Source organism: Ceratosolen solmsi, unplaced genomic scaffold (genome assembly GCF_000503995.2).
Source record: "Ceratosolen solmsi marchali unplaced genomic scaffold, CerSol_1.0 scaffold6, whole genome shotgun sequence".
NCBI classification, from domain to species: domain Eukaryota; kingdom Metazoa; phylum Arthropoda; class Insecta; order Hymenoptera; family Agaonidae; genus Ceratosolen; species Ceratosolen solmsi.
In genome coordinates, this window is record NW_011948414.1 from 6592870 (window position 1) to 6616121 (window position 23252).

The 23252-nt window shown below is 27.3% G+C and overlaps 1 protein-coding gene across 1 annotated transcript in view; it reads left to right on the top strand.

Moving 5' to 3' along the window:
• The window catches only part of Nhe3 (Na[+]/H[+] hydrogen exchanger 3), a 21539-nt gene extending 1363 nt beyond the window's left edge, over positions 1 to 20176 (top strand). Inside the window, 13 exon segments of the mRNA XM_011506760.1 lie at positions 3968 to 4188; positions 4725 to 4802; positions 5696 to 5772; positions 5874 to 6083; positions 6739 to 6864; positions 6866 to 6972; positions 7719 to 7921; positions 8781 to 9046; positions 9879 to 9930; positions 10665 to 10721; positions 14340 to 14546; positions 15895 to 15981; positions 19976 to 20176. Of these exon segments, the coding sequence (XP_011505062.1) occupies positions 3968 to 4188; positions 4725 to 4802; positions 5696 to 5772; positions 5874 to 6083; positions 6739 to 6864; positions 6866 to 6972; positions 7719 to 7921; positions 8781 to 9046; positions 9879 to 9930; positions 10665 to 10721; positions 14340 to 14546; positions 15895 to 15981; positions 19976 to 20053 (1769 nt within the window). The 3' untranslated portion in view covers positions 20054 to 20176.
• Positions 20177 to 23252: the final 3076 nt, after the last annotated feature.

Genomic DNA, 23252 nt, shown 5'->3' on the forward strand with positions numbered 1-23252 from the left:
GGGAAAATAAGTTATCTTCTTCCATCTGTTAAAGAATTATACAAAATTTGGAATTTAACTGTTATAATTAATCTTAGAAATTTGATATTTTATCATTTTATTTTAAGAATTTTTGTATGCACTGACACATTTAGATTATTTTTTCTTTCATATAACTTGTCCTACCTTAATTAATATTATACCACAATTAATTACCTCTGTATTGATTTCATTGTCTATAATAAAATTTTATTATCGATACAATTTTTAATTCTTTATATTTTTCAACCAATATCAGCACTCTAAATCAATGTTAGATTTCTATTGAATTTATTGAATTTATTGAATTTTTCACATTAGAAGTTAAGCTATGAATAATTAAGACGAAAAATATCACAATCTCAACTAATTCGGCTAATACTACAAACATAACCTCATAAAAAAAAAAAAAAATAATGATTATAATAAATGTAATAGTCGTCGTATTAATTATCAAATGAAAAATGATAGAAATAATACGAGGGATACGGTTTCAGTGTATACTGAAATAATTACATCAGTACAAATTAGAGACAGACTGTAAAATTTAAATTATCGTTAAAATGATGAAAACTTACTAACACGACAATATAAATTATTCGAAATTGTTTAGACTCGATGAAATTGTTAAGACATGATGAAATTGATTAAACTCGATTCTAGGAATTGTCAATATCCATATCAAATGTTTGCGTAATATAATCCTGCAGGAGAGAAACCACACTAAATACCTGCATATTGCTTAGTAAATAATATCGATACATTAGAACTGGATATCAATGGCAGAAATAATCAAGGAAGTCAAATATTTATTAAATTACAAGTTGTCTATTACTTTGCTTATTCGATGCAATAAGTCGTCTTATTCTACTGAAGTACGATGACTCCTTTCGTTATATTAAAATAACTGAACAAAAAAAGCAAAAAAAAAAGCAAAAAAAAGAAAGCAAAAAAAAAAACAAAACAAAACAAAACAAAACAAAAAAAAAGAATTTTTACAGACGATTGAACAATAACGTGATTATGATAAAAGTTTAAAATGTAAATAAATAAATACTTCTATAAGTATTATTCGTTTAATCCAGAAGCAATCGACAAGTCCAAATGCATTTCAACATACAATTACAATTGCATACTCTATTACTTTATTACTAAATACAATACTCATATTTTCTATTGGTTTCAAATACAAAGTTATTTATTATTAAGTTTATAAATGACAGCAATGTGTCATCATTCAGCTTGTTAATTTTTTTTTTTTAATACATTCTAGTACGTATAATGTTATTTCAAATATTTTCATTCATTCGTTATTTAATCGCTATATCTATGTAATTTCTAACTATTTGTGTAACGAACAATTTTATCTATCGTTTATCATTGTTTCACTTTATGAATTTGAATGTGGACCCTCGTGAAAATTGGATATATTTGAAGTAGATTTGAAGTAGATTAAAAATATCGTGAATTAGTTGTTATCATAAATATTATAAGGCTTGTAAATAATTAATGAATAAATAACAAATCTCTCAGATACGATCTTTATGAAAATCAACATAATTAACAGTTTCTAATTAAAACAGATTTAGTTCATTTAAAACTGTTGTAACGTATTCATTGCCAATTTTGAAATTTATATTTTATTTTCGTTAATATCGATTGATTATTCTTATATTACAATGTAATATAATTTTAGACAATTTGACAATTTCTCCTTTCCTTCTCAGTCTAATTTATTCTTATTATTAATATTCTTTATTTTTCCAATTATTTTATTAATTTATTAAGCCCTCTATGTAATATGGACATAGATTGTTTCATATAAATATAAATGCATTATATATAATTAAATTTATATTTATTCGCGATCTTTATATATTTTCATATATTTGTATTTTTTATGTAAAATCATCGTCCATGCGCCGAAAAAAAAAAAGGAACCCATATTTTGTAACAGTGACTTTCATGTTATAAAATTGACGTATGTTAAGTGAAAAATATAAATGAAAAAAATTCTTTATATATTATTTGCAAATACAATGAGCCTCATAAATTTTATAATCTATAATGAAAAAAAATTTTAATTATTACTTATTCTATGTATAAAGAATAAGATGTATAAAGATCTAAAATACCGTTATTCAATATAAAATGCCATTTATCTAATAGTTATTAAAAATTTTAACCTTAATTTAGGAAACTTTCTTGAAAATAATTTGTTACTTTGATCGTCTTTTGTAATCGTATTGTCATTTATTAAATAATGATCACAAAGTGAATAATAACTCTAGGAAGTATTCAAGTGTAATTTGTCTGCTCTTAAGAAGAGACATACTTAAAAAATAGGATAAATTCATCTTCATCGGGAAAAGTAGCCTGGGATGAAAAAAAAAAACAAAAAAAAAAACAAAAAAAAAAATAAAAAAAATATGATAATATTTTGTAGGATGATGAATTGAATAATCAAAGGTACGCTTAAGAATGAAAAAAAATACATACATTGAATATTCCAATAAGGAATTTATCTGGTAATCCATATTATTAATATTTTCGATTACAGATAGATACCTGCATATAATAGATACAATAAATAATCAGTCATAAAATATCATAAAATACCCGTATAAATGTAGATACTTTTTATGTACAGATTTGTTTTTCATTATAGGACGATATAACAAATCAAATTATTCCACTGAGTCCAGTCATAAGCGTTATAACGTTTGTATTGTAAAAATAAAATTATTGAAAAAAAAAAAAAAAAAAAAAAAAAAAAAAAAAAATAAAGAATAGAATATTGTTGTATTTGTGTAAAATATGTATGTATAAAATTTATCTGCAATCGATTAAAATTTATATTGGAATTCAATAATCTAATAGATGAATTTTTAAATTACGACAATGTCTTTTTGTATTAAAATAATATCGCTTTCATATAATTATTATTCTATGGTGTAATAGCATGGAATCGTGAAAAAGGTCATTCGAATAAATTAAATGCCTCTTAGGTTGCACGACTGTCCCCCGTCCGAGTAGGACAGCGATACGACGTCGTGCTGTTAAACCGTACGTGTGAGAACCAGTTTTGGAAAAACTTGTCGATTAATCTTGATCCTTGACACGATTGATTGCCGTATGGAAAATTATTAGCCCGCCGCGAGCTAAGTCACTTTGACATTTAAATAGGACATTGTTCGTTATGTTTAGTTAATAAATGACACATTTATAAAATATGTTATCATCTGTCGAAGGAAGGAAAAGTATGTTGGCATAGGCGGGAAGCAAGTCCGACACTTAGCATTGGCTTTATCAGTAAGCCGGACGCTTGCTTACGAGATCATTACGTGTCCTTTTTAAAAATATTTAAGCCAAACAATATGTGCGATGGGTCGCGCGAGTGCCACTTTATTCTGTTTAAGTAAGCATCGGTTAGATTGAAATTTTATTTTAGAAATTATTTTCAGACTTTATCTGGCCTTGTGTTACGAATGGCAAATATACAGCCGGGATATTAGCTCGGCATTATGTAATAAATATTCGACATTCCTTGGCTAATAATCTATTTCATATCACCTTTTATATTATTTAAATTGCGCGTATTTTGCTTGATTATCTTAATTTTATATTTTAAATAGCCAAATCCTACAGTCTTCCGTTATCTTACTGATATACAAAAATTAAACGAAGTCCTAGTTAATTTATCTGTCGTTAATCTTAGCGTAGAAAGTACACGATTTGTACGTTAAATAGTTTTTATACTGATAATGGGAACATAATTACGTGTTTATTTATTTTTATTTTTATTTTTGTATTTTGTTTTTTTTCTCTCTCAAAAGTGAGCACTTGTTTACCAACCAATGGAAATATTGCAAAAGCATTTTTGTATCGCTACATATATATATATATATATATATATATATCTTCTAATATACAAATACAATGATTGCAGGACTCATCATAGGGGCGATAATTCGATATGGATTCACAACAAGTAGTACGATCCAACGGCTGCCGGTTGTGCCTGCAGCCCCGTACAATCAGTCCATACCTCCGGATATATTGTGGTTTCAAGTCCATGAAAATATAAGCGGAAGTCTTGTTAAAAATAAAACTTTTGCATACGCATTTCGAGGGGAAATTATGAAGCAAGACAGCGAAATTGATAAAAAGGTTGAAATAATTTTCAATCTTACATAATTCAACGCTCGAGTTTATTTGTATTATAAATTAGATAATTAGATTTTAAGTAATATTTCACTTGCGATACATAAAGTTCATCGAAATTCCTCTCTATCGCGATTGTTTTGAAAATTTTTCTTTTACAGTTAATATATTGTTTACTTATTTATAATTTCACAATTAATTCTATATATATATATATATATATATATATATATATATATATATATATATAACATTATATTGATTTTTCTTTAAACGTGTATCATGATGTTGTTTTGAATGTACATTTTTTTTTATTCTATCATTGATGTAACGCGGGCTCTTATGAATAAAAAATTCTATAAATTATGTAGAATTATTTTACGTTATACATGTCCATTAAATTAACGTAATGTAATATATATTTATATTTTTATACGTTTTAATTTTTATGAAAAAGAAAAAAGCAATAGATAAATATCGGCCATTGATAAAATATCTATCTTCTATAATAAAATATATTTTAATTAGTTATTTTCTTTTAGGCTACGTTCGATCCAGAAATATTTTTCAACATTATCTTGCCTCCTATAATTTTTCACGCCGGATATAGTTTGAAGAGGGTAAGTCGACTTACATTTATTACATTTAAATAATTTTATATATGTGAAATTGTTTAAAAAAAAAAATTCAATTTCTATAAGAAAACCCTATTTTCTAACCCAAAATAAAGTTTGTGACTGAAATTTGAAACTGAAAAGCAAAATATAATCGAATTTACAGTTAAAGTATATTTTGAAAATTTTTTACTCTCATGCCTATCACGTATCGTTCAATTGTACAAACTTGTTTTATTATCTTGCCCCAAAAAGATTTAACGAACAAAATTATCGATGTTTCCTGTAATGAATTTCCACTATTTTTCAGTGAATTTTAATTCTGCTAAATATTACATCAGATTCATTAAACGTTTGTTCTTACATATTTTATAAAAGACTTTTAATGCGGCATTTTATAAGAAATTTAATATTGTAAATTATGTAAATTTTAATTCCAAACACAATTGGACGCTTAATATTTTGAAAAAATAATATAATTAATGCTGGTCCGATATATTTTTAGTAAAAAAGATAAAAAAAAAAAAAATAAAATACATTTTGAATTAGCTTCCTGAAAAAATTTTCAAATTATAAAGTGATTCCATAAGAGACGATTTAGGCTACAAATAACCAATTGGTATATTATATAGTTGGTAATATTGAAAATACAATAATACAATTTTCAATTGTGTTGCAATAATAATAACAACAACAACAACAACAACAACAATAATAATAATAATAATAATAATAATAATATGCAAATTACTATATACGTATAGTATGATGTGCTTGATGAAGTAGGATTAATAAGTTTATTATAAGTACTCTACGTATGCTAATGTAACACAAAATTAATAATTATATTCCCCTATTGAGTGTCGATAAGTAATATAATTAATAAATTTGAATTTTAGAAATATTTCTTCCGAAATCTCGGGGCAATATTGATGTACGCACTGGTTGGTACGACAGTTTCGTCTTTCGTGATCGGGCAAGTGTCTTTCAACTCACTAAACAATCGATGATAATCGATAGTATTAAACGGCGCATAACTACGATAAAAATTTATTTTTAATGTCTCTACATTTTCAGAACGTTGATGTATGCGTTCATGCAACTGATTCCGAATCTTTCAACGTCCTTCACCTTCCTCGATACTCTTTACTTCGGGGCGTTGATATCGCCAACGGATCCTCTGACGATCATATCGATTTTTAACGATTTGCACGTAGACGTTAATCTATACGCTTTGGTGTTTGGAGAGAGTGTGCTGAACGATGCCGTAGCCATTGTACTTAGCGGGTAAGTGCAGAAAGTAATCTATTTTTTTTTTTTTTTTTTTAATCCATCAGTAAAAGATTTTATTATTATAATAAAAGGCATTTCTTCTAGATCGTAGATAATGGTAACGCGCTGAAATTTCTAAAAAATGAATTCTAATTCATTCGTATGCATTGCTAAATACAAATTTATAATAAGGCTTTGGCTTTAAACACGAATGTACGAGTCTTAAAGTAATTAGATATAGATTATTAGTTTTTAGGCGACAGTTACGATTGCACGACAGGAAAAAAAAAAACGTAAATAATCACATAAGACGAAGATTTTTAAGAGTAAGATAACAAATCTGTAGTTATCTATAACGATATTATATTTGCTCGGAAATTAACAAATTAGCGACAACGTATCGGCAATAATCAGACATAATATTATCAAAAATATCCAATTATCAGGATAATCTCTCGAGTATCAATATAATGGTATATAGCATCAGTAATGTAATAATAATAGTAGTAAAGTAGCGAAAGCTCGACTGTGACACGATATTCTTATCTCAAATTGCTCGGCTTCCCATGACATTTAGTTATTCTTTCCATTTCGATGAGTACTTTTACGCTATTTTTATTATGTTTAATTTGGTTGAATTGATTAACAAACTAATTGCTACCCTTTGCAGAGCCATACAGAACTATGGCGAGCGATACGTTACGGCGGGCTCGAGCAAATTCGAGCCAGTGGCCTTCTTTCAGGCCCTCGGTGACTTCGTCGGCATATTTAGCCTCTCGCTCGTCATCGGGGCCACTTCTCACCAAATTCACGAGGGTGAGGGATTTTCCGCTGCTGGAGTCGGCGCTCTTTGTTCTCATGTCTTACAGCACCTTTCTTATCGCGGAAGCTTCCGATCTCACTGGTAAGTTAAGTTGTTCGGAATTCGGATTCGAAACAATTGCATCTTCCCCCATTGAATTTCGTTAATGACTCTTCGCGATGATTTACAAGCTCGATGCATACGATACTTCAACTCATTAATATTTACGTAATCTTTCTTCGTTGTCACATACACTGATCTGGCATCTTGCCCATTAATTATTGGTCTATTGACCATGACTTTCCAATTACGAATTCTGTTCGTGTCATTCGAATAATTTTTAATAATTATAAACAATTGTTTTATTAACTGGCCGGTCGTCTCTAACTGTAACTGGCGACAGAAAAATGTTTAATGTTTGAAAATTGAAAGAATCGTACGTTTAAATTTTATTCGCAAACTGCCCGTTGCACACAGAATAATAATGTCGTTTAATATATAATTCTATTCATTTTAACGATAGATTTGAAAATATTTTTATTACAGATTAGTTGGAATTATTCGTCGAATTGCCATGACTATTATTGTTTAAACTATAACGATAATACGTCGCTTATTAAATTTTATCTATTCGCGTGACATTTTATTTCGCATCGCTATATTTTAATAATTGATCGATCAGAAATATCTATTCGTTTCTTATCATTTCATTATGAATATAAAAAACATTGCGAATTATATGGAGAAGAGAAGCTTCGTTTGTACATACATATTACACTTTATGTGCAAATGTCTAGTAGTATTATTGTTTATTTTATTTTTATTTATTTTTTTTTGTTTTGTTTCAGGCGTTGTTGCTGTTCTGTTTTGTGGGATTTGTCAAGCTCATTATACGTACAATAATTTGAGTTCCGACTCTCGTCAAAGGACGAAGCAACTTTTCGAATTGCTCAACTTCCTGGCCGAGAACTTTATTTTTAGCTATATTGGTGTCTCGATGTTTACGTTTCCTAAACACCATTTCGATTTTGGATTTATATTTTCAGGATTCGTATCCTTTTTTTAATTTAATAAAAACAATAGCGTATCTTTGACATAATTTTAGCCATACCATATTATAAGTCTTCCAATATCAATGTCGTTTCATAAATTAATTATTCAAATTTGAAATGAGCTCATACTTAAACACATCCCTTTGATATCATTGTGTTTATGTAACGCGTGGTGCTTTGTCTTTAAAAAGATATCACGAAACAAGTCAAGCCTTATTCGCTCTAAAATAAACGAGTCCTATTACTACACTGCAATTGTATATTGAAATAAATATATTTTAGAGATGATATAAGGTGTAAAACGAAAATTTTATCGCACTTAAGGATCTCCAAATTACATATCATTTATGCAAATATAGTCTACTCAATCTTATATAAATTTGGTAAATACTTTCATTTATGATAAGCTTGCATTAAAATACATGAAAATTTCATAAATTGTTAACATATTAAAAATTATGTCTTAACGAGACACTTACATATCATTTTAATTCAACATTTTATCAATATTAATCAACTTACGATTAAATATTAATTACTAATATTACTAATGCTTGAAGTGAAACTTATGCGCAAATAATCGTTTTTAGAATATCGAATTTCACTGAGAAGCTTAAGCTTACGTAAACGGGTATTTTAATATTCCTCTACGTGATCGAATTTTTTTTCTCACAAATGCATTTTTCATCAATATTTCATTATACAATAATTGATCTCAACAATAAATCATTAAGATTTGTAGATGAAAAAACTTACATCTAATACGGCATTACGAATGGAGAAAGCCCCATAAACTTATCGACTTATAAGTTAACTCACACTAGTGCAATTGTATATTCCTTAACTAGTGATAAACAGTTCTGTGCCCTCGTTGGTAGAGCTGCCAACGTTTATCCACTCTCGTTCCTTTTAAATCTCGGCCGCAAGCCGAAGATATCGCTTAACTTCCAGCACATGCTGTTTTGCGCGGGTTTGCGCGGTGCGATGAGCTTCGCCCTGGCAATCAGGAATACCGTGTCCGAGGCTAGGCAGGCCATGCTGACGACCACGAGCCTCATTGTCATATTAACAGTCATATTCCAGGGCGGCGCCGCCTCGCAGTTCCTTAGTTGGTTCAACATACCGTAAGTCAGCTGCACCTTTCAATCTATTGCCAAAAAGATAAATTTACATAAATTATGAATAATTCGCAAAAACTCGATAAGCTAATGGATAGGAGTTGAAGACAGTTCGACGTCCCGAGATAAGACAAGTTTAAACTATTTTAAATTCATTTAACGATGCGTGCATTATAATGCATTCCTTTGAACTTTCTCCATTTCTATAGCGAAGAATTTGTTGAATTTCACTCAGCCTTTTCATGCGTCGAAAGTTCGACTTGACTTGAGATTTTGTTAAAATCATAGGCGTTTTATGAGTGCATTTTATTTTCATGATTAGTCGCACGTTTTTCAGCCATAACGATCACTTGGATTTGCTTACTACTTGCATTTATTTCAAATTTCCTTTGTGATTGTGTATTTGATTTCTGAGAATTCAAAATTTATCTTGACAAAATGTGTTTGAAAATTTGATGAAAAAGTTTTTTTGTTGAAAATGAAAAGGAAAGTACGTAATTAGAGTATTAATATATATATATATATATATATATATATATATATATATATGTATATACTTTAAAAGGTTTGTTAATAAGTTAGTTAAAATAAAAAAATACTATTATTATATTCGTTATAAGAATACTGTTTAGTTTATTAGGGTAATTTACATCAAGATTTAAATTATTTTAATACAACTTGGATAGGTACATTAAGAACTTTCGGATATTTCCTTTGAAATGCACTTGACTGAGAGCTAATTACGAGTGAATTATAAAAACAAAGAATAGACAGTAGAATATTAAAACAAAACAAAACAAAAAAAAATATGTAAATAATTGAGGATATTTTGTTTTAGCGTTGGTGTAGACGAAGAAGTTGAAGTTTTATCACATAATGGAATTCGGAGTGTAAGTAATGACACGTAAAATTTACAAACTTCTTTCGTAGAAATTTTGGCAGTAGTATACATATATATAGGTGTATGTTATGACAATATAAGCTTTTGGTAATTTTTAAGAACGATGTTACTATTTTAATGTGTTTTTTGTAAAGAAACATCAGTCTGTCAATTTGTCTTTCTATTCACGAGAAATATAACTATTTTTATGTTAAAGCTGTTATATAAAAAATGAAGCAAACATGATAAAGAAAAAGAAACAAAGGCACCTGCGCACGTGTAATACTATCGAATATATAATTACAAACCGCTTAACGTACATTTGCTTTTTTATTCTAACGCTTGCGGGGTTTCTACTTTTATTTAAAAATTCATTAAATTTTCACGAATTGTTAAATTAAATTCAAAATGTTATTTTTAATTCTTAATCGATAAGCAAGCCGAGCATCTCTATACAATTATCATTTCGTCGAGCACCAAAGTCCATTTCTAGTAATTATAGAGTTTATAATTCTCGGGATCTTTCCACTAAAAATTGACTTTCTTAATTCAATCTCTTATCCTTCCTCCACGCTTCTTTCATTGAATTGTCGCGCTAGAGTATTTCTTTTTATTTACATCTTAATTTGCTTAAATTAGCATGGGAGCGTTGCAATTAGATTAAAGATAAAATTTTAAAACTTTTTCTCTTGATAATAGAAGAGAAGCGCCGAAATGAAAAACTGAAATTGCAATTTTTAATAGTCTGGTGGCGAAGGTGGCTTTGGCGAACTGGAAATGCATCGGGAGAGAAGCTCTCCGGTACGTCTGCACAAGAATTTCGAAAGCATTCAGTCGTGTGTTTAATAATACCTTCGTTTTTTTCTCTCTCTCATTATTTTCTCGCACTAATTTCTTATCGAGCCTCTGTTATTTAACGTTTCCGTTACGAAAGCTTCTGTTTCTTTGCACTTTGAGTAGCAATGGCCGACAAAACAAACATCTTACACGCACGTTTTTCATAACAAAGCAATTTTATTTGCAAATCCTCCTTAAGATCTCTATGCCTATGATATTGCTGAATTCGAATTTGCGCTTAACGATAAAGCTCGATCGTGTTTCTGGTGTTTCTGGGGATAATATTACAAAAAGTTTCATTCACAATTGTTCACAATTTTGAATTTTCACGTCACTGATTGAATCGATGGGCAACTAATTGAAATTCTGGTCAGATTATTCTCGTTAGATGCAAATTCGCATTCGCTACGTAAAGATAAAGAAATTAAAGTGCTTTTCCGTGTGCTTTTGTAATTATGTACAATATATAATTTCGTTAAATTTTTTATTTATCCATTCTGTATGTTCTCAAATCGTCGGTTGGTTAACGAATGAATTATTATTATATTTGCATTCTTTAATGATGGGCGTACCTATTCAAAACTATAATACACAGACGATATGATGAAATAACTTAGCACCCAGCATGATGCATTTGATAAATTAATTATAATTAATTAACTAATGATGGCGACATTAATTAAGACTTGTACACCTGCAATTGTTAATTATCCTTTTCTGTGTTTATAGAGAGGTAAGGATTATTATTGCGCATATTTATTATTGGCATATCGAATTAATATAGAATAATGACATTGGGCAAATTACATGGAAGAGTCTAAAAATGAATTAAAAACAATTGAATGAAATATTTACCATTTGCGATAACGAGAATATTGTTTATTGACGTAACAATGTAGAATTATAAACGTCACCTTTTGAAAGTGATTTTGATTAAATTACTAATTCGATTAAATTACTATACGAATATATCGAGTGAAACGAAGTATCTTAGGAGCCTTACACATCTAAATTTATATCTATAGTATTCTGCAAAGAAGCAGGGATATTCAATTATGACGCAATGGCATCAAGTCACAATACAACGCAAAATTGATAAATTTTTGTTACTTTCTTCAACTTCTTGCATATTAAAAAGAAGAAGAAAAAAAGAAAAATTTTCAGATTTTTCAAATTTTTCATGTTAAAGGATATATGTAAGGTGAGCTATAATCCGCTTAAAATGTACTAATATAAATAACTCTCTTTCACTTTATATATATATATATATATATATATATATATATATTATATCTAAAAAATATTGATTGTGAAAATTTATGGTTGGTAAAAGATGCTAGTGGAGAACATTATAAATGTATATTATTATCGGCTACTTATATGCATTACGTATTTTATTTAATACATATATCCGTAGGAATTTTCTATTATATATTTGGAGATATATTTCTTGAGTCTCGGATGAGGGAAACTAGACAATATTTATAGATAAGACATATTAAGTAACGACGTCAGCTTATCTTAAAAGTTGTTTTTTTATTATTATTATTATTATTATTAATTGTACTTTGATGTTGTTTGCTCGATGCTGAGAAGTTCAAAATGTGAATTTAAAAAGAAAAATTATAAAAAAAAGTAATTTGAAATATCAATATATTTTGTATACTATTAACGCAATATATTGAGTGCAAGTGGTGGAAGTGAATTTGGTAAGAATAACTTACTTTTAACTATTGCTTGTAATAATTTTGCTCACTTATTATTGTGACTATCTTCATTAATTTTATTATTTTATTTGAATGAACTCTATTGAAATAAATGAGAAATTGAGTATTTATCGGTTCAACATTTACATGCATTATGATCTTTTATTAAGCTATACGAGTAAATAAGAATCTTAGAATTCCAGAGAAAAACAGCTACTAATTTGTTTTACAGATAAAATATATGTTGAACGAAATTTCTATAATTTGTTATACAATATTAAAACGTTCTTATAAAAAGATATGGATTTATTAAATAATAAAAATATTCGTTTATTTAGAGATACTCGCGGTTTAATAAATTCGAAAATTTGCAAGCTTGTACATCTATTAACAAAGAGCGAAATATTGAAAAACTTGTGTTTCAATAACCGCTTTCTACGTTTGATAATTACATAAATATATAAGATAAATACCTTGCGGTAAAAAATTTTCCAATGCAAAAGAGTTCAAATTGTCATCGGTTTAATAATGCAGTATTTAATTTACATAATTTTTTTTTGACATTTTCATACCAATGAAACATCGATAGAATATAATTAATTACGCATCGTTGAACAAGCGTATAAATATATCCGTAGTTTATTCGAAGCTTATTAATTGCAATATTGAAGTTTATAATTAATCATAATCCAATAAATATAGTATTTAAACGATTGACTAATTTATTAAAATAATTTCAAACACATCGAATAATTTGTCGAAGCATTATTCAGAATAGGTACAATTGAACATAATCTTACAATATCAATGCTTTTCGTACTATTTATAGTGATTTTGTTTTTTTAACCAAGATTAAGTATTAGCCATGAATTAATTAAATTATTTATAATTCAATTAATCTAATTGTTCAATGAAGAATTTGGAGTTATTAGTTCGATAAAGTCAGACTTCTTCATCCTATAATCGGACAAATCTTATATGCATATAATGTCAATGTACATAATACGAATTTAATTATGCAGCAGCAAACATTATTCCAATTAATTTTCTCAACGTTATTTTTATTTTACTTTATATAATTAAAATCAAATTCAATGAAGTCGAATTTTATTATTTCATATTAAATATTTAAATTTCACTTTAATTTAAACATTATAATTGATTGTTATATTAAATATTTACATGTCCTGTATTAATATTGGTGCATAAATAATATATATTAGTTGTGAAGAAAGACAAATTATGCTTATAAATTTGAGAATCAAGTAAAACTTCTTTTGTAATAAAACATTGAATTTTAAGTAAATTTATTATCTATCTATAGTATTTGTATATCACATTTTTGTTCGAAATACTCGTGAGTGATTATGTCTTTTGTAAAAAGCAATGTTAAGTTTGATTAAAAGTTAACTTGCTGATTATGTTGAAATATAATGAATAATGAAAATCGCAGGTGCACATAGTCCTAATTAAAACAAAAACAAAAAAATTTCAACTAAAGCATTGCTATGACATGCAAGTGGTGCATGATTTATATGGTTAAATTGTCACTGTGTCTTTGGATTGAGCTTCGCAAGCTAATCTGTCGATCTGACGGTGCAAGCTTTCAGCGAAGCTCGAAGAATAAATGTATTAATACGATAAGCAGGAGAGAGAATGAGAATATATATATATATATATATATATATATATAATATGAGAGAGAGAGAGAGAGAGGGAGAGAGAGAGAGAGAGAGAGAGAGAGAGAGAGCGAGGCCGGGTGTATATATATAGTAGATGTGGCGGGAGATAGATTCAGCGGTAGTGGATGTGCAATGCAGCCGGTGATATCATACAGGATGGATATAACTAAAGCCAGCTTGTTCACGTTTCACAGTATAATTCTATGCAGGACGGCTCGCTATCTAGTATAACTGGTGCCAAGCCCAACGAGAAAGCCCTCCTTGCACGCATCTGGGGCAACTTTGACACCCGCTACATGAAACCCCTCCTCACGCACTCGAGGCCCACTCTCCTGGAGACGCTACCCGTATGCTGCAGCCCTATCGCAAGGCTCCTTACGACCACCCAGCAAATGACCCAGGTAGGTCTCGACCCTCGATGAACTCCACGAGCTAGTCTGCTGGACGGAGGTCGACGCTGTCCCCTCCCTCTTGGACAAACGAGTTAGACAATTTAACGTAAGCGCGAGCGAGGCCAGATTTTGCACATTTAGCGTCCGATCAGACTTGGCTGTCGATTGTAGAACTCCAACGAAAACGTTCTAATTTATTAATAACTGTAACTTCGTTCTTCGATCGTTCGCGATTTCGCGTTACAATTGCATTGGTTGCAATCTCAATTCAAGATCGCATTCGAATCGACGATTGCGAGATAAAATATATACGTCGACATTTGTGTGTTTAGGCAGTCTTTTGACTTGAATAAAAGGTGATATAATTGTCTCGCAGACTCTTGCTTAAAGAATAAAAAATTCATCGCTCAGACTAGCTTGGAGAGATAAAGTTTTTTTTTTTTAAGCTTAATTTAAAGTTAAAGTTCAATTTTTATCTAAAAATTTAAATCTGCGCCAAGTATTTGGAATATCGGGATATTACGACAATTTAACATAATAAATATATGGTGGTAACATTATAATTTTCTTTACGCGTGCAATAAGATTTGCAAATATTTATATATAACATATTTATTAAACAAACTATTTTATATGTAAATTAATTAATGAAAGTAATAGTGTTAGATACATGATATTTCTGTAAAGTACTGTTACCTTATATTATGCTGCTAATAGTTATAAAATACTGATTTTTTTTTTTTTTTTTTTTTTTCTTTCTTTCTTTCTTTCTTTCTTCATCAGCAATATTAATAATATAAGGCTTTATTAACATACACTATGAAGGTTGCCAAGTTATTAAAGTATAATATTTGCTTTGCTGTAAGAATGTATTCTCTCTAAATTATATCATCTAATGCAAATGATTTCACACGAATGGCGTTAATGTTTATAAACATGATATACATTCACTTAATTATATTAATGTAATAATACAATATACTTGTGCACGCTTAATGTAATTATGTAACCAAGAGCGAACTTATAGTTTTTAATTGATAAATATATTTGCTGATTTTATCGAGAAGATTCGGATAGATGTAAATGTAAATTCATATTTTAATATTCTTGAATGAGCTTTTCCGTTCTTTAATTTACGAAAGACGATTGAAATTTATATAAATCTAAAAACTGTTTAAAAATTTGCTTAAACCATCGTACTTTTATTCAAATAAAAATCTTGCAACGATTGAGTTAGCTAATTAAGCTACCCATCATTATACCAGATAATAAAAGTAAAAGTTCGATATTGGTGATCTTAATTGAGCAAAAGCACTCAATTAAAGTTTGACGCATAAATATATTTACTTTTAATAAGGATGACATGGGTCATAAGATTGATTCAGATTCCGACTTGTGCCTGGACGATCAAGAGCTTGAGAGGCGAAGAACGAGTAGTCAACCGGTGAGTTATCATCAACCTAGTCTGAACTATACAGTTAATCCGTGTTATCAGCCAAATAGCACGGAATCTACCAATAGAGATGAGCCATATGTGATCCTCAATCTTAACAGGCGATAAATCTAAAAACAGAACCAATAAATTAGGAACACTAACACTTTGCAAGCTGGGGATCATTGCTTTTAACATAATTTTTATAACTTTTCTCTTCCCATTCTTTTCTTATGATCTAATTCCCGTGTAATTTATTATTATACCTATTGCGACTTGTTTTTAATCTTTTCTTCTTCTTCTTCTTCTTCTTCTTCTTCTTCTTCTTTTTATTTACACACAACCTGTACATTATATGTCACTGGACTAAAATTAATTTATTTTCTTTTTTTGAATGCATTCCCATACTAATACATGGCTGTATATTGTAGCCTTAATTAATGTAATCGGAGTTGGGCATTTATTTTACATATTTGAATTATATATTATTTATATTTCATAATCTATAATAAATTGTCGATATAAATAATTATTGACAAAATTAAAATTACAGCTTCAACACGTTGCGCGTACAATATAAAAAGAAAAAAAAAAGATAAAGAAAACAAATAATCTCAAAGAAGATTATGTGCTTTTAATAAAACTAGACAAAAATCTCTTAAAGTCACAAATTTTAATGTTTGTTATTTTTGTTATTATTGTTATTATTGTTATTGTTATTTTTTTTTTTTAAAGGTTATTATGGTTTTTTTTTTTTTTTTTTATTATTTTATACATAATAATGATATTTTAATACAACGTTTTAAAGCGTAATGACAAATTCATAAAATCATTGATATTTATACCGTACATTCATACGTATGCGTAACGACAATTTAGATAAAATATTCAAAAAAAAAAAAAAAAAAAAAAAAAAAAAAAAGCAATATATTTTTTTATATAACGTTGAATTGAATCTAGCAGATACAACTGAAGTGAATTAAACGAAGCTAATATAAAAAAAAAATTAAGGAAAATGAAAACAAATAACCAGAGTAATGAAGTGTTGTTGCAAAACAAATACTATTAGAATGTTTAAGTTTTCTAATTAACGTTATTTGAATAATGCACGTTATAAATGTATTTAGCGAAAGCAAAGACGAATGGTTATTTCATTAACGAATGCCTATGTACTTTATTGACGTATGAATTAGGCAAAAAAGACAGATGACAAATGAAAGAAAGTGTAGCGTTCAAAGCTCAGAGGATTTAAAAATTTCCTCAATTTACTAAAAGCACACATAATTTATGATACTTTATGTTTATATATAAATATAAACATAATTTTTAAAGAAACGTTCATAGATTTTTGAAACAATACTTCTAGTTAAAGTGCCTTATGTAACTGGAGACGACATAGATATTTATATAAAAATTTCTCCAATAGGGTTTTGAAAAATTTATAAATGCTTTCTATTCCACACTTTTTACCTCTATGATAATAAGGCACTTTAACGGTCTTACGTGGCCATAATTACAATTCTCAGTCCGTGAAAGTTTGAAATACAATCGTAACCTCATATCGGGGAATCCCTCTTTCTTCATTGTCTAAAACGACGTCCTAAATTTTCTTTTAAAACACTTCGTTTTGTAGGGCTTTTTATAAGATTTAAGAAAAAGTAATATCTAATGACATAATGACTAAAGAGGATAAATAACGCCACTCGTATTGATCTATGCATATATTGTTGTCATTTACTAGATATAAAAGCGAATAATATACTAGTAATTCATTTTATGTTTAGCTTTGAAACATCAATTTATTTGTATGGAACAATCGTAATTTATATGTAGAAAGGTAAAATTTTTTATTTCAAAGCTCCAAACTTAGCCTTTTACGCGTGGAAGCAAAAATGTTATTTTAATAATGAACGAAAAATGAACCTTTTCATCATTATAATTTCATATGTAATTTATTGCCCAACTCTGAGATTGACGTTCAACTTAGTGTCAGAAGGCAATTGCATTAAAACAAAAAACAAAACAAAAAACAAACAAAAAACAAAAAGCCAAAAACAAAACAAAAAACCAAAAACAAAAACAAAAACAAAAAAAAAGAACAAAAAAAAGTAATTTTTTTAAGGCAAAGCAATATATTGCGAATGCATGTTCAAACTAATAACGAAATACGTTACAATATAATACTTCCTTTATATCGTAAATGTATAAATGCCAAAGCTATACGCAAAGGAATTCTCGAAATTCGATTATTGTATGAAAAAACGTATATTTACGATTAAAAGCAAAGGGTAAAGCGTGTATGTATTGTGTTCAACGATGAAATCTGTGATGATAAATAAATTTGTAAATATTATAATCATGCGTAACAATAATCATTGTTGCTCAAACATAACTTCTGCCAGTCAAATTTCTTCTTTATTATTTGCCAATTTCTTACTATTTGAAAATTCACTGATACTGTATATATATATATACATATATATATATATATATATATATATATATATATATATATATTTATTAAAAATATCGACAATTTATCTAAGATATATCGTATGCCATTTGAGCAGATTATTATATAATATTTAACTTTATTAGATTGTTTAAATATAAATGCAACATTTTTCTCTCTCAATTTTTATCGTCTGAGTGAAATTTTGAAATTGAAATTTTTAAGAGGATTTAAGCTTTACATTTTAATGATCCCTATTTTCTAAATGATTTGTATCATTTAGTTTGCATTTATTAAGTTTCAATGTTATATTTAAAACAAAGATGTTGAATATAATACGAGAAAGATATGCTTACGAGGATAAGAGCGCGATAATTTTAATTGTATAACATTGAAAAATTATACAAATTAATCTTTTTAAATAAGATAAATAAGAAATTATGTTTGTTACGATGATCTTCCTATGTATTTTTTTTTTTTTTTTTTTTTTTTTTTTTTTTTTTTAATACGTTCCCCAAAATCTTTAATCTTATAAGGATACTATAAGAATTGTATTCGAATAATCTATTGTTTCAATAAAAATAGTTGCTGGCACATTTATTGTAAAAATTAAATAAAATATTCCAACAAGAGAAAATTTTTTTAATATACGGTTATATGTTTGAACAGTCGATGGAATAAAAATGTTCTTCTCTAAAGAAAAAGTATTAAATAAATATCTATAAATACAAATATATTTATAATTTATTTAAATGTAAAATTTACGATAAGCTTAACAATCCCTTAAAATTGTAGAGACAATAATTATATAACTCATATTACCAAAGTAATCTATATAACTTTAAAGAAATTCTAATTTATGTATTGCAAAGTCAATAAATTATATCGAATGCTATATTTAGTGATTTATTTGGACAATTTTAGCAATCGTCCGTGTAAATGTTTTATAATAACTGAAAGGTATATCATTTGAAAGTACGTATCAATTATAAAATATTATTACATTTTTTTATGTTACGTAATTTATGAAAGACGCTTTAGTCGAAATATTTTACTCATTTGGTAATAACAATTACTTCTGAAGCTTAATATTTTTGATTTTCAATGCTTGTTTGCTATGTGCTTATATCATTATTTGCAAAGTTATTATTTTTATTTAAAAGTAGAAGAAAAAAAAAAAAAAAAAAAGAAAGAAAAAAATTATATATATGTATATTTATTAAGCTAGACATGAGTAGATATTATTAGTGTAAATAAATTTTGAAAATTATGTTTAATGTCACTCGGGAGAATATAATCTAAATATAACTACAATTTATGTGTGAAAACAAAAAACAAAAACAAAAAACAAAACAAAAAAAAAACAAAAAAAAAAAAACAAAAAAAAAAAAACAAAAAAAAACAAAAAAAAAAAGAAAATACAAGTGCTTAAAATATTTCTATTGTTGTTTGGAAACTATCTACGCCTACTATAATATATGAAAATATTAAATTTAAGCCATTAAATATACCAGAAATCCTTTATCTGATGATGGTTATAATCGGTTTTTCTAGAACAAAAGAAATGATGAGGATGACGAAGACCTGAGAATCATGGGAGCCGAGGGATATATTCCATTGCGGACCTTATAAATCCTATACTATATTTTTTACGAAAGAAAAGCTTTTACGCGCATATCAAGAATTAATTATCTTGATAATAGTTCAATATTTATAATAATATTAACAGGCAGGTAAAATGGAAAAGAGTGAAAATTCGATGCATTTCCAAATAAATCTTTCTTTTATACTTATTTATTTATTTATTTATTTATTTAATTATTTATTTAATTATTTATTTAATCATTGGAATATATTTGATGAATGAATGTTAATTAATGTTCGACTATCATTTTAAAGATAAATTTGCCTGTCTGTATGAACGTTGAAGTTATTTTAAAATTTTTATTCTTATACCACGTAACAATTGAGTGTTGACTATTTGAAAAGATTTCTAATTAACCGACAGATTAATTTTGATATTTATACTTGCATATCTTATGTACCTCGAGTAAATTTAGTAAATCAATTATAAATTTAGTGCGATGCAGAATGAGAATAAGACATAACAATACAACAAATTAAAAGTCTGAAAAATCTGGTAACTTGTATATACAGGATGTACATATAAAAATCATGATTGTTGTAGTAAAACATTGACGAAATATTTTTTCTTACTTGACTCAAAATTAATAGTAACATAAATGTCCGCTTAGAATAATTTATTCTTATACGGATATTTAAGTACTTAATATCGATTAATTACATTATTAATGGCAATATTTTAGAGCGACATTGAAAATTGGTATGTTTTTTTTTAAGTTAATGACACATTCCAATAGAACGATTATTGTGTTTAATATACATTTTTAAATTAAATAATTGGTATGTTGGTAGAGTACAATATTTATTTAGAATAATATATATATACTTATTATAATAATTTTGAAAAAGACATTGTAATATACTTGAACATTAAGCATAATTTTCTCTTACTTCTGTAATTATAATTTTGTATTATGTCTTTTCAATTATTTACGTTCAGTCAGTCTCTTTAATAATAAGAACTGAATTGAATTGACAGAGTAAATGATTTATGTAAATAATTTCCTCGATTAATTGAATTAATTTTTGTTTAAAGGTTGTCGTCGTTGTCTTTATTTATTTATTTATTTATTTATTTATTTTATTTTTTTTTTTTTGTAATTTTATTTACTATATACCATGCAATTGTACTTTTATGGAAAATAAATTAATCACATTAATATTTGTTAATAAAACAAAAATAAAAATCGAACGTTACTGCACAATATTCTAAAGTATCCGTTCCTAAATCGGGCTTAATATATATATATATATATATATATATATATATATATATAAGCCAATTATTAAATTCTCTTATTGTTGCTACGACATTATTATGCAATTAAAATAAAATAACGATGAATAAGAATACTAAGCAACTTTTACGATTTCAATAAACTCCAAATGCGAGTAGATGCTCTGTGAATTTTTGAATATTCGGTCATCTTTCTTGCCTGAAAAGAACGAAATTAAGATTATTGCAGTATCCTAATGAATAAAATCACAATATTTTTATTTATATTTGTCGTATATATTTACTTATTGTCCTTTTAATCGTTTAGTGAATTAATAAAGTTCAATCAAAACAATATTATTATAAATAAATTTTAATTATCTCTCTTTCTCACTCTCTCTCTCTCTCTCTCTCTCTCTCTCTCTCTCTCTCTCTCTCTCTCTCTTTATATATATATATATTGGTATTTAAAGAATAATTTATGTGCACTGTACGTACTTATACTTGTAATTTTGATTGATCTAAAATATCAAGCTCGAGTGAGACTGCGATTGTCAAATTAGTTTGATGAAAACAAACTTTCTGTACACGCTATTTATTACTGATTTGAATAAGCTCTTGTAGAAAAAAGATTTAGTGTAACAATTAATTATACTTTTATAGAAATAGTAGCAAACCCATAGTTCCTGCCTGTAGTTCGTCTTATTAGTTTATTCGCCAGCATGTCACGCACACCTCATGATGTTTAACTCTTTCGCACTTCTAGATCTTTTATTTAATTGGTTTGCCTTTCCAGCACTTAGTCGAGCAATTAGTAAAAATAATTACCTAATCCTTCAGCTCATTTAATTTATTATTTGTTTTATATTATTCCTTCGCAGACAAACATAAGAGGCATCGCAAACAGGTCACACGTATAAATCAAGATATTTTGTCGTAGTGTGCAAAAGTTCCACGGCGGTAGCGTTTATTAATATTTTGTGAGTTCTTTATTATTTTATTTTATTTATTTATTATTATTTTTTTTTTATTTATTTATTTTTTTTGTTTTTTAAACGCCACTGGCTCTTTGCGCTTATTCTCATATAATACACATTATGCGCGGTTAATGCAGCATTATTAACTGGCAATCATTATTAATTATACTTAAATGTGATTTCTGTATTCGCGAAGAGTTGAGTTAGTCTTGTAGAACAGTTAATACATAATTGTATTTTCTCTTTTACACATAAAATTACTTTATTAATTAATTAGCCTTTCAATTTGATATTTAAATGTTTATCTGACAAATCTGTACTACGTAAACGATACTTCTATGACTTTATCGTGTGCAATAGTTATTTATGAATAAATAGTTGTTACATCACAATATACAGAGTGAATCAGTATTATTCTCTAAGTTCGGTATATTGGACGTTACCACCAGCTTCCTGCTATCAATAAATCAAAGATATATGTTTATTTTGATTATATACTTATATAAGAGAATGGTGGCAAAGAATATTTCATTAATTATGAGAAAATTATGATTTTGGCGTATTATTTATAGTTTACGCGATTCCATAATTTAAAAGCACTTTTCACTACTACTACCCATCAATAATATCACCACACGAAATAATCTTCTAATAATAATAATTAGCCTCTAATAATTTACTAATTTATTATTTATTATTTAAATAGTCGTTCAAATTTATCAACGAATAAATAATTTGTGTATTGAAATTTTCAGTAAAGCATGAGTCATCTATGACACTTATTTGCAAGAGCAATCAATTATTCGCTATGTTGAAAACTTCGTTAATACTATCTATTATAATAAAAAGCAGCGAAATTCAATTTTATTTTTGCAATATTGCGATCCTAACGTACAGGTAAATGAATCTATTTGAGTTAGTCGTTAAAAAGCCGAGCGAGAATGTAGTTTTTTCTTCTTCTGTTTTTTTTTTTTTTTTTTTTTTTTTTTTTTCC